This window comes from Plectropomus leopardus, chromosome 10, assembly GCF_008729295.1.
Source record: "Plectropomus leopardus isolate mb chromosome 10, YSFRI_Pleo_2.0, whole genome shotgun sequence".
Classification (NCBI taxonomy): domain Eukaryota; kingdom Metazoa; phylum Chordata; class Actinopteri; order Perciformes; family Serranidae; genus Plectropomus; species Plectropomus leopardus.
In genome coordinates, this window is record NC_056472.1 from 23,125,186 (window position 1) to 23,138,415 (window position 13,230).

The following is a 13,230-nucleotide window of genomic DNA, read 5'->3' on the forward strand; positions in this document are numbered from 1 at the left end:
TATTTACGAGTGGAGAAACCCCATCTTGTACAGACAAGTGTAATACATACACACACAATTATGCCATTTTTGACATTAAACCACATAAAATTTATATTTTGGGGTTTTTTTTATTCATGTATGTCCCTGCCTCTGACTAGAAGTCATGTGTCGTGAGCTCTGAGTCACAGTGAGGGAGCCGCAGTGTGTTAATCAGTGTTAGACCTTAGTGGTAAACCAGTCTCTGCAATGTGAGAATAATTAACACCAAACAGTGGGGACTGATAATGTGCAACCCACAGTGAAATAGTTGGTTTAAAACTTTTCTGTTCTTTGAAAAGGTTCAGGTTTGTGTCTGCTGTATGTGACTGAGTGACAAACAACAAGCATTAAAGACGGGATTATCATGCAATAATTGCTTTATGTAAAGTACCTCTGAACGAGGCTTTAAGAGCAATTATGAGCCATTATGTTTGAATTGGAGAAGGTAATAACATCCTTAACCGCAAACAGTGATGCAAGAAACAAGAGTGCAATGATGATTTAAGTAGCACATATATGCACGAGCACTGACTACACATTCTGCTGTCATCACCAGGACAGATTCATGCGAGCTGAGCTGCTTCTGTTGGGTTGAGGTTACTGTATCATCATCAGCTCGTACCTTCAGATCCCAGCATTAATATTCAGAGTAGACACCTAGCGTCTTGTGATGACAAAACCCTTTAAAGGGCTTTTTATCCCTCAATTCCAGCCTTATCTCCCATCTTTACATCGCTAAGCTTTGAGGGGATCACACTGCAATCCCGCCAGCTTAGATTCTGCCTCCGTTTTTTATCAGAGAACTCTGGCTTTTGCAGCTTGGCGGGAATACATCATGTTAAGAGGCATCGAGAGATGATTACAGGGAGCGGCCGTCTTTCAGCCTCCGTGTGATGTTGCTGTGGTAGACGAGAACGTGCAGAGGTTTCCCTTTGCGCTAACATTGTGTATTCAACATGTTGTTTTAATGAAAGAACGCTGTGTGTCTTTTAGCTATTTGAAATTCAAGTTACTTCCTGCTGACAAACTCTGTACGTCACTCCAATGCCAAAACTGTCTTCTAGAAATTACCTTTGTAGGCTATGTTACCAAGCTGATTCTTAAAGTCTGGGTAAAGCAAAAATAAATATGTACAATTAGTCTGACACACCACAAAAAAATGAGTTATTAACCACCAAATTTGAAATTGCCAATTATATAAAATTCTGTTTAAAAATTTTGAATAAAATTTGCAGTATTCTCTGCCATGAGACACTGGGGTGTGTCCACTGATGGGGCTGAAACTACGTTACGGTTACTACTAACATTTGAGCTCTTAGCATTACATTACATTGGCTCACTAGTTCTTTGGCTCAGGGTGTGTATGCTACTGTGTGTGTGCTAGTTTAGCTGCTAATAACTGTAGCTGCAAGGCGGCTCGCTCTTCTGCTCCAGGGATGTGTGTGTTTTGTGCTACTGTGGTTGCTGCTAGTAAGAGTCTGTTGCTTTGCAGCAGCTCCATCTTGTTTCATATAGAGGCGGGGAGGAATTATGTTAAGGACGACTCTAGTGAGTCACCGAACATGCTTTTAGACCCGCCCAAAAATATCTTGGACACAGAAATGGTGATGAAATACTAGTTCCCAATCATTTCTTATGTTTTTAACATTTTTTTTTCTTATATTTATGATGTGTTTATAAAGAAATAACAGATTTTGCTTTACCCGGACTATTAATTAAATTGTTGTGGCAACATAATCGCTGCTTGGATTATGTTCAGAGACCGCACAGGCTTCACAAGAAAGTGGTCGGGGAGGATGGCAGGTGTACTAAGAGCAGCACCTTGGCACTAGATTTTTTGGTTCACATTCAGACTCTTGTCTTAGGTGTAGGCAACAAACACACGTTGGTTAAGGTTAGGGATAATCGTGATTTCTTTTAATTATTAATAAAAATGGTAATAAAATGATAACTCTGTAGCCACGACGAGTGGATGTTATATTGTAACATTGGCTATTTTGGTGAAAAACAACTGAAACACATTGTCAGTTAATGGTTTGCTGATACGTTCAGTGTCAACATTTTTGCGACTCGCCAGATAAGCAACATAACTAGATAATGTTGACACAAAGCGTCATTTGGTCAGCATAGTGCTGCATTTTGTGCAGTAAGATTACATACAGTCAATGCAAAGATGCAAAGGCCACAAATTTGCGCTAAGCGACACGTATGACGCAACACGAATGAGTCGAAATTCACCCAATTCATGCAAGTTGAAATTTTCAAACTTGAACGCGAAATTTGCGCATGGCTTTGTTGATAAGCCAACCAGCATCGAGATCTAGTTGAGATGCTCCTGATCTTACTGAGATAAAGGACAAATATTGTGGCTGTTTGTGTGCACCCAAACCTCAACCACTGAATGTGAGCGCTGAACAGAGACAGACTAAAAACGAAGAGGGCCCTGAGATTAGTGAGCAAGGCCACAGGAGCAACTGGTAAGTTCTAAAAACATATATTTTTGACTTGTGTAAGCTTTTTTATTGAGCTGCCTCTTAGCAAAATTTTATGAGTAATCTGCCTTTTATTGTGGAAAGTGCTGCTGTAACAATATAAAAATAAAAAAAGAGTGTAGCCGTTTTGGATCACACTGGTTCAAAGCACGGCGCCTCTGTGTTTACCGTTCTCATATCACTTTATTTCAACTATTGGTTGTACTTAACCACAAACCCAGTCAGCCATTACCCACCTCCCACAAGTAGTAAGCTAAACTGTTAGCACAGTTGTGAAGGGTGGATATTTGTCAGTTGCAAAATATTTAAAAAAAAAAACAAAAAAAAACACTCCAGCAACCACATACACTCAAATAACTCAATGTGAAAATTCACTTCTTGTTCGGGGTGAACGAGCCATTACCTTTCCCTCAAAACGCATTTGCTGTTTCAAATAAATTGTAGGTAACAAGTTAGAAAGAAGTGTTTTTTCTAACATTTTTCATCATTTCTGTCTGGTGAAAATGTTTCTTTTTTTATGTCGATTTGTCTGAAGCTGAGAGAAACAACTCAGTTATCAGCGGGAACATTTGAGTTCCCCCAAATGAATTTGGCAGGGTTTTATCTGCCCAATAATAGCAGAATCCTTTCAAATTTTTTACAGCACATTTTGAAAACTTTGTTCCCATGTTAAATGTATCTGCTTCCTTAGCAGCATTATACATTAAGCAGATGACGTATCATCAACATGTCTTCTTCTTTCATACTTGTCTCCCGTCAGCCTATTAAGGGGCTGAAAATTGACCTGGGATGGCTGCAATGGCTGACGTGTAAAAACCCATTCAAGCCACCCATTCATGCAGGGAGGCTGCTATTAATAACCCACAAGGCCAGAGTTTCCCCTAAATCCTGCCAATGTTCAGCGAAAGTATACACACACACCATGCACACTTTTTGACATATTTGCGTCCTTGTCTGCATGCGTTTTTTAAAAGTAAAAGTAAGACTAATTTGGCATTTTTATTGCCCCAAAAGGGACAGAAATTCATAAAAATGATTTCATTGTGAATTGCTAAGTGCAAAGGAGTTACAAAAAATGTGTGTGTCAGTCACATGTGTGTTTTCCACGTAAACGTGGAAGCTTCTGGAAGATATCCAGTAAGAAAATACTCAAACTACAATCAAAAGTCTAACATTTGCAGTAATCAATTAACCTCCAGCTCTGTTTGTGTTTCTCAGTGTTCTGTGTTTGTGGGCAGCTACTGTACAAGCTGACCATTGACCCCTCTCCAGGTTTCATCAGAGGTGGGACCAAGTTACTGTTTTGCAAGTCCCAAGAATGTCTCAAGTCTTTGCACTCAAATCCAAAGTCAAGATCGACAAGACTCAAATCTGAGGCTATTCAATGAAGGCTTGAACACACACTCTTTGACCCTGTGGGAGCTATAAGATATCAGTGTGAACACCACAAGCAGGACAGACGCTGCAGTTCAGCGAGGTTGCTATCATGCACACGTGCAGTACGTTCCAGGCGTAACACATGTACAGCGCACCTGGAAATGCAATGTTGGAGGTTTACAGCAGACGGCGCTGGAAATGTAAGGATGGTTTCTGCTGATGTACTCTTAGGATGCGGCCCGACGGAACTTTTTGAGCATATTATATTAGTTTTTAATGGATGGTGTCTGATATTCAATAGTATGTTTTCATATAGAAAGCATGTTTTATTATCTTTAATTTAGGACATTTTTAATATTTGCAAAATTGTAATTCTCATTTTTTTATTTTTTAAATAAAATATATTATAACTCGAGGCCAACTGCGAATGGGTCCATGGAACAAATCGATCACCCACATGTCCTATGAAAGTGCACAGACTTTTGAGACGTACGGCTAGTGCAAACCAGATTTTGATGCATGTGTGTTGTACCCCAATGATAAAATGTGATATGACGCTGTGCAGTCCCATGTCAAGTCCTGAGACCTAGACTTTGGTTTTCAAGTCCTAAACACATCAAAATTCAGTTATAATGTACTAAATTTACAACAAAAAAAAACATTATTACTTTTAAAAATTTGTATTAATATCTGCTTTCTTAGTTATTTACTGCACTTCTTTTTTTGGTTGACCACCGTGTAGTTTTTGTACATAACTAAAATTATCTTTTGTACATTTTTTTTAAGAAATGATGCTTGAGAAAATAGATTTGTTTTTTTAGTTTATTCCTGCAACTTGGTTCAAACAAAGTGGATCTGAAGAACTTAGTGTTGACTTACTGGGAATTAGTGGTATTAATGTTTGATTCACAAAATTAAGGGAAATCAGTTTTTTCATGGCACACTTTTTAAGAAATGTACTTTTCTTTTTTGGGATTTGTGGAAGGCCTCAAGTCAAAAGGCTCAAGTCCAAGTGAAGTCACGAGTCATTGGTGCAAAATTCAGTCTTTTTTTGGATTTGTTTTTTACTTCGTCAAGTATTAAGTCATCAAATTTGTGACTTGAGTCTAACTCGAGTCCAAGTCATCTGAGTCACACCTCTGAGTTTCACCACAGCCACTGCTTCTTTTGGCCTTTTCCACGACTCATCTTTAACAGCAGTAAGATATTTGATTTGAAACGTCAGCTCATGTTTGTGTATGTTTCTGCGTGTACGTGTTATCGTGTGTCATGTTTTTGTGGCTCACATACAGAGAGAAAAAGCACTTATTGTTTCTCACAGCCAGCGTCCTGTAGCTTCTTGCTGCCTATCTGCCAAACCCATCATGTGTGGCAAAAGATCCACTGCCTCATGTCCCTCCATCTCGCTGTCACCTTGGCAACCGCTGCCGAGGTGAACTGCCAGCTGGGATAGCCGACCTCTGTTGGCTGCGTTCCACAGAGCTGCAGTCCAAAGCAGTGCCACAGGACGTATGTGGCTGGACTGATACGCAGTATATCACACGAAAATGTGGAGGCAAGAAGAGACTTACGAGATGAGTTCAGTCATTTTCAACAGTGTCAACACAAATAGACGGCAGAACGACTGGAGAATGGCGACAGATTATTTTGATTTATGTCACAGTATAAATGGTGAGAGCTTAATGAAGCTGATAGGGCTGCAACTAATGACTATTTTAATTATTGATGAATCTTAACTTCTCAATTAATCGTCTTGTCCATAAACTGGAAAAAAAAAGAATTAAAAAAAGTAGAAACTGTGAAAAATACCTGTTATAATTCCCCACAGTGTAAGAGGATGTATTCCAATAGTTTGTTTAATTCGACCAACAGTCCGAAACTCAAAGATAACCAAACTGAAAAATGATCACATCAAATGTTAGAGCATTGGTATAGATTTCGGGAGGGACACCTCATCCTCAGTATTCAGAACATGTGTATTTGATATAAGTGTTTGATGCTTCAAATTTTCTGGCCAAGGAGCCCAAAACTCCTGTTTTGTTTCTCACTGAATGTTGAAATGAAGCCAACGCCCTTGTCTAAGAGGCTGGAACCAGCAAAGCCATGATGTTTAAAAAAAAAAAAAAATCCATTACCAAACTTTAATCTTGATTAATCGACTAGTCACTGCAGCACCATAGGCTGCTATAAACACGACAGCCCAGACAACATGAATATTTAGTCTTTATAACTTTGTTATGCAACTTATGGGATCATGTTTCAATTCATGAGATTTGATTCTAATGAACGATTATATAAACTGCCATTTGACACGAATTTTTATTTGACAGTAACCATTGAAAAGCAGCAGGCCACATTAATAAATTAATGTTAACAGTTGTAGGACTTGTATGAATATTGGTGGGGGGGCACTTGTAAAATTTTGAGCATCAAACACTTAATTTTCTGCTTTCGGGTGAATTTTTATGCACCAGTTTGTGCATTTTTTGTATCAGTTTATGGTATAAATGTCTTTGATTCTGTCAAAATAAAAGCCCAACTTCTTATTGACAAAGACAAATGCAAAATATTGAGGGAGACGTTTCTTTGTCCCCCCCCGAAATCTACACCTATGTCAATGTTAATATTTCACTGCAAAGGTGTGAACAAACAGATTATGATGTGTGTGTATGTGAGAAAAAGAGTCTGTGTGTGTGTGTGTGTGTGTGTGTGTGTGTGTGTGTGTGTCAGGAAGAACCTAATAAGCACAACTCTTTCCTTATGTCAAATTTATTAAATAATTAGTCTATTCCATGAAAATAAACACAGTGGAAAAAAATAAATAGTCCAAATCATCACACAGGAATACACAGCAGACGTCTGTACATAAACTTAAAGGAAAGTTTGCTAATTTTCAAAAAAGGAGTTTCCTGTTAAGGAAAACACAATACTGGTATAGTTTTAGAGTCGCTCTTTGACCATCTCTTTATCTCACAACAGAAATCCACTGACACACAACACAAAATTGAGAAACACATCTGAAGGAAGATAAATTATTGCTCATTAAAAACAACTTAATGCTGAATAAAGCGCATTAAATCAATGTCTTTCATAGAAAAGAAACATATAGGCCTGTGGGACATCAAACTCTGCAGCATTACAAGGGAAGTTTTATTTTTGACCGTACAGAAACAGGGAAATAAGTTTTTTGTTTGAGCTTCCTGGCATCAGATTGATCAAATGTTCATCCTGTAGGCTCTTTTGGTAGACTTTGAATTATTTTCTGTTCAGAATTTAGTTACGTTTTTTTTCTGTCCCAAAGGCTGACTCTTAGTGCAGGAAAATACCGAAGGATGCATAAAAGTAGACGTTTGTCCTGCTCTGAAATGAATACACACTGTATAACATCATTATTGTGGGTCAAAGAACAAGGGGAGCTGTAAGAAAAGTTCCTATCATTTAGGGAAACTTGAATATTTTCTCTAAAAATGTATTCAAACATTTCATTTGTCCTGCGTGTTATTTTCACGTGTCGCTGTACATCCGCTTGCAGTCTATCGAGGGTGACGGTGTGTCAGGACCCATGCTGCCCACCTGTGAGTACGCGTCCTCCGGGGTGCGCGGCAGTCCAGGCGGCGTCATGCGCTTCTCTTTCTGCCTGCGGTTGCAGAACCAGACCCTGACCACCTCCTTCTCCAGCTGCAGAGTGTCCGCCAGAGAGTTGATCTCCTGCGCGGATGGTTTGGGACACTTTAAGAAGTGGCTCTCCAGCGCGCCTTTTACGCTCACCTCGATGGATGTGCGTTTTTTCCTCTTCCTGCCCTGGGTGGCGATCTTATCGATGCTGGTGGGGCTCCCGGTGGTGGAGTCGGCCTCCTCCAGCCATTTGTTGAGCAGAGGCTTCAGCTTGCACATGTTCTTAAAGCTCAGCTGAAGCGCCTCGAACCTGCAGATGGTGGTCTGCGAGAACACGTTCCCGTACAGGGTGCCCAGGGCTAAACCCACGTCTGCCTGGGTAAAGCCCAGCTTGATGCGCCGCTGTTTGAACTGTTTGGCGAAATGCTCCAAGTCATCGGACGTCGGGGTGTCCTCGTCTGAGTGCGGCTCGTGGCTCACGCCGTGATGCTGGTGATGGTGCGTGTGGTGATTGTGGTGGTGATGGTGATGATGGTGGTTGCCGTGGTCCAGCTCCGGGGAGTCCCCGCGCACCAGTCCCTGGTGCATGAGGCTCTGCGAGCTGAGCATCCCGTTGACTGTGAACCCGCCGGGCTGAGAGTAAATGAGAGACTGCTGTTGCTGCTGCTGCTGTTGCCCTTCAGTGATGTGCGCCGCGGAGCTGCCTCCCCAACTCCCGGGGTGCGTCTGATGGGGGCCCAGATGTGGAGACCGGTGATGTAGGGCCGTGCCAGTGTGCAGGCTTTCCCTGCCTCTCTTCACGTCCTGCGGCTGCGAGCTGGGCGACCACGGGGAGCCCGCCTCGGCTGCTGCCACCGCGGCTGCGGCTGCTGCGGCTGCTGCGTGAGGCAAAGATGTCACCCACTGGTGGGCATGGCTTAGCATGTGGCCCCCGTTGCTCGCCACCATGGCTCCCTGCATGAAGTCACTCTGCACCATCTTCACTGAAGGGTCCCCTCTGTATCCGCTAGACACCGTGGTCACAGCGGTGCTGCCCGGCTGCATGCCACCGACCCTCCGGTCAGAGTGAAGCACCGGGCCGGATAAAATCCTGCTGCTGGCGAGGTATGGACTAGAGGTGGCTGTTGCCATCCCCCAAAGCATAAATCTTCAAATAGATCTCTGTCTTCTGATATTTTGTGAAAGTCCAAGTTTATTCTAATCCATGAATAATTTCAGTCTGTCTCAGCATGGGTGAAAATGAGGTTGAAATGTGGTAAAAAAGGGGATGGAAATCACTCCATAGAGGCTCAAATGATAAGTTATGTAGCAGTTTGTGCGTGCAGAGATCGTCTTATCATTCCGGTGCAACAAAACAATGGTCAAAACTTTTCTCTGTCCCGGGAGCTCCGCCGTGCGTAATCCACAGATCTGATGATATGTAAAAACACCTTCTCTGATCCAAGATGAGGAATTGACTCACTTATAAATTGTGTCTCTCTTATTAACGGGATTAAATGATAATGACAAAAACTTTAAAGCCTCTTCGGTTTGATCTGCTCTATTCGGCGCGTCCTCTACGGAGCGAAGAAGACGAGCTTGTGTTTACGTTGTGCCAAGGTTGCGTATTCCTCTTCCATCTCCATCCAATTACAACAGGAAGGCTCTGCAGAGCTCCCGCTGATTGGACGCGCAGTCAGCGAGGAGCTGGTGTGTGTCAGGCGAGCCTCGGGTGCACAAAGTTCTTGCTGCAGAAATAAAAGCAACAATATGCAAAAAAAAAGTACGATAGAAAAAAACACATAATAATCCGACTGTGTCTTTAAAGTCGCGCAAAGGAAGCACGATTTTTTTGGAGAAACGGAGAGAAAAGTATTTGTCATAAAGATTATTATTACTGTTATTATTACACGTTTTTAAGCAGAGTCTAGGGTAATTAAGGCTCAAAAATCAGTGATGCCAGACAAATTATGCCGTATATATCTCTTCCATTATAACGGAAAGCAACTGAGGCCTGTGTCAAGGCTACTTAAGTCGGCTTTGGGTACATAGGGGGTTTGTACGCCTCTTGCATCTTAATGCGCCCTCCTTTTCATATGGTAAAGGAAAGGCCACAGTGGCGTGACGCACCGCACTGGTGAGCGCTGAAGGTGCACAAAACCAGCCAACAGTTTGATTTTTCCATCCTCAAAAAAGGCAAGCCGATTCTGGTGGGATGTTTCCATGCTGGGTCAGTTTATGGATGGCCTGTTAAACAAACGTGTCGTGGGGGAGTTCGCCTCAGTTTTTTAGGGCCTTGAGAGAGTGAAGCATCGACTGAAGTCGTGAGACTGGAGGAGAGAGAGCCAGGTGCAGCCCAATAAATGTGCTAATTTATGTTTTTCTGCTCTCAGGATTTGTCTTGGATCTCATCCAAAAGGTAAAAGATAAATGGACACAGAAAAATGTATTTTTTCCAACCTGCAACATAAACGGAGACTTTTATCATAACACTGAAATCCACTTATCCGCCATTATGCTCATTTATCATGTGCCAAATTACATTTAGATTTATCTGATTTTAGGATGTGGTTAAGTTTGAAAAAAGTTACACTTTGCGGCCAATAGAAATATACTATATGATTTATCATTAGAGTATATCCTATAATATTATCATTAGCCTGTAGATTCAGTTGCATTAAAGCACTATAAGGTCACAATAGACAAATGCAGATACATGTATCGTTACTGTCAATAATAAACAGTGGGCAGATCAGAAAACGACTTTTTTTTTAAGGGAAAGTTTCACTGAACTGTATACAATTATTCCTAAAATCACAATGGAAAGCGGCCAGAGTGTTCTGCAACATCCCTTCAATAGTGCAGCGACCTTAGAGATTCATCCCTGATGGAGCAGCACAATAACTGACTCACTCAAACAGACTCAACTAAAGGTAGCACCACATGCTGCAGGACACTTTGAACTACACAACAAAATACTTTGCACTTATAATCTGATACATTTAAATGCTGGAATTCAGCTGCTTTAACCTTATGGCACAGCTAATCTCTTAATGTTAGATACTGGCTTGGAGAACAGCCAAAGTGACAATTTCCAATAAGACAATTTATAAAGGATGTGAAACTTTTGCCTTTATTAATTATAAATTGTTCACTGACGCTTTATTAGGCCAGTTTTTAAGCATGAGCACAATGTGAGTTAAAAGTCTGTAATACTTAGTCGTAAATGTTAACAAGCCATAAAAAAAGGGGTTTTTAAAGTCTGTAGTTGTAATGTTAATAACTTGACCTGCTTTTAGTCCACCTGCTCGGTAGCCCGTTTAAAGATGATTTGTGATCACACTGTCAGACTGTTTATATGTGGTCTCCCTGATGCAGGTCCGTAATCGTCCACTTAACACTGGGGGTAAACATTTTCTAATGACCCCCTCTGTGACCCTCCAGGAGGTCGTGAGGAATTCCCATCAGGAGAAATGTTTAGAAACCGAACGGTTAAACTAAGCATTATAGAGCAATTTGAAACAATAATCTTATATCAGGGTTCTCCAAGTTTTGATGACTGAGCCAGCATATGAGTGATGCACTTAACACTGACTTTTTTTTATAAGATACTATATGACTATTTTATGAAATACTATACTATGACTTTTTTAAAATGTACTATGATGACTTTTTTATAATACACCGACTTTTTCATGACGTTTGTATGACTAACATTTTACAAAAAACTAACAGTTGATAGTGATGCAACCTATGTAACATTCATATTACATTGTAGTTTTTCACTTTCTAATACATTTCAAAGTAAAGAAAGGGAGAGACAGATCAGTGTTTGACTTTGACTGTAACCACAGCGGTTCATAGCCACAGCTTCAGCTCAGGCACGACAACACCCCTTCTAAAAAACCATATACAGAGCTGCGCTGCACTGTAATATTAGAACGATAGTAATATTAATAACAAGTTGTAAGTTTATTTATGAAAATGATTACTTGCTTATAATTATCACAAACAAAGGTGTCTTGCCTTTCTTAGCGTAGCATTTTTTATTTATATTTTTTATCAATATATGGGGATTGGGGAGGGGGTGGGGGGCATTTTGAGCATATATGAATATTTGGGTGTGTGTGTCACCCCAAAGCACATTCATTATATGTAATTAAATCTGAAAAATAAATGTAGCTAATCAGTTATAGTTGGTGAGAAAAAGAAGTTATTAAATTACAGTTGATCAAAATATTAGTGATTACAAAAGGGGGAAATATATTCGTTGAGGTAAAACGTTTATATGTAGAGTATAACATTTATTCTGTTGCTTTGCATCTTTTCGCAGTGCAGGGATGCCTTCTTTTGGCAGAGCCTGTCCAGACATTTTTCAGCTTAACTGCCCAGTTTAAAACATTTGTTAGAAAAATGATCAAAAGTAATCAAATTTAATAAGCTTCACTACTTTGATAAAGTAATTAAAATAGTTACATTATTTATTACATTCTCAACAGGACAGGACAACTAGTAATCAGCAAGCTCTGACTGTTCAAAAGTAATTCTTTTAAAATTGTACATATTATAATTACTGCCTGGTCCTGTGAACTTAAAAACACAGTTTTCAAGCACTAAAAAAGTCAATTTCAAAAAATGTAATATATGAATGCTCAAAATGTTTAGGTTAATTTTAAATTGTATTAATGTTTTTTTTAATCACAACTTTATTTCCAACATGGTGTTACATTGTATATGTTTTAGAAGTTTTCATATAATCAAATGATATAGATCATACACACAGATCAATACAAAACAAACTTCAGAAGTGCATCAGCACAGTTTGTCTGTGAATTTGTATCATGACACATATATTATGTCACTAAATATGGCAATGTTTATCATGAAAATTAGGTTTTTGCTGTCTTGAGTGAACCCATTAATTCGACAGATAACTTGTGTTATTGTCAATATTTTTTAAAAATTGCAGTTTTTTAATGCAATTAATGGCTTGGAACTGGTCTTAAAGGTATCAGTGAATAATTTATTAAAAATATTCTGGCCATGTTTTTAAAATTTATAAACCTCAAATTCACAACTGATTATTGTAATAACCCTTTAATAATGACTTATTAACATTTATAAGCATGAGTATCAAGCATGTGGAGATTATACCAGCAAAGAGGGATTTTTTCAGACTCAAATTCTAAAAGTTACCAACAGCCTTTAACTGAGCTACAAGGCATTAGTAAATGATTCATTAATCATTAATTAAACTGTTTACAACCCAAAAATATAAATGTATATAAAAATTTGTTCCACAGTCTATGAAAGCTGTTTACTGTCGAGCCGCATTCAGTGAAACGCAGTTTTAAAAAAAGAGACGCTGTACAAAAGCACCACCGCATTTCACATCTTTCAGCCTACCAGCACAATGTAGAGAAAACCAGACGACTCAGGGAATGCACTAATGTTTTTCATGTGTTGTGCTGGCTGGTCACAGCACTGGGTCCTCTATTTGTTATTCATGAAGGAAGCTGGGTGAAGAGGCCTTCTTATGATGCACATTTTTCCCTCCGCTCTCGCTCTCTCTACCCGTGAAACCGCTTCACAACTAAGCAAATGATGTGTTTTAGTTGTAGTGGATACTGCAATTACTCCATCATAATAAGCTCAACACTGTCAGCTAATTTATATTATTGTTGCTTTTAGATCTTCTTCAAATCATTTACACAGAGACTTTCTCTCTCTCTCCCTCTCTTTCTCT

General features: G+C 39.7%; 1 protein-coding gene across 1 annotated transcript; it reads right to left on the reverse strand.

The window, feature by feature from the left end:
• Positions 1–7,256: 7,256 nt before the first annotated feature.
• Positions 7,257–8,648, reverse strand: pou3f3a (POU class 3 homeobox 3a). Its single transcript, XM_042495065.1, has one exon. It carries the CDS (start codon positions 8,646–8,648, stop codon positions 7,395–7,397), a length of 1,254 nt encoding a protein of 417 aa, XP_042350999.1. The 3' UTR covers positions 7,257–7,394.
• Positions 8,649–13,230: the final 4,582 nt, after the last annotated feature.

Coding starts and splice junctions, on each gene's coding strand:
- pou3f3a (XM_042495065.1), bottom strand. CDS start 8,648: ATGCTTTGGGGGATGGCAACAGCCACCTCTAGTCCATACCTCGCCAGC.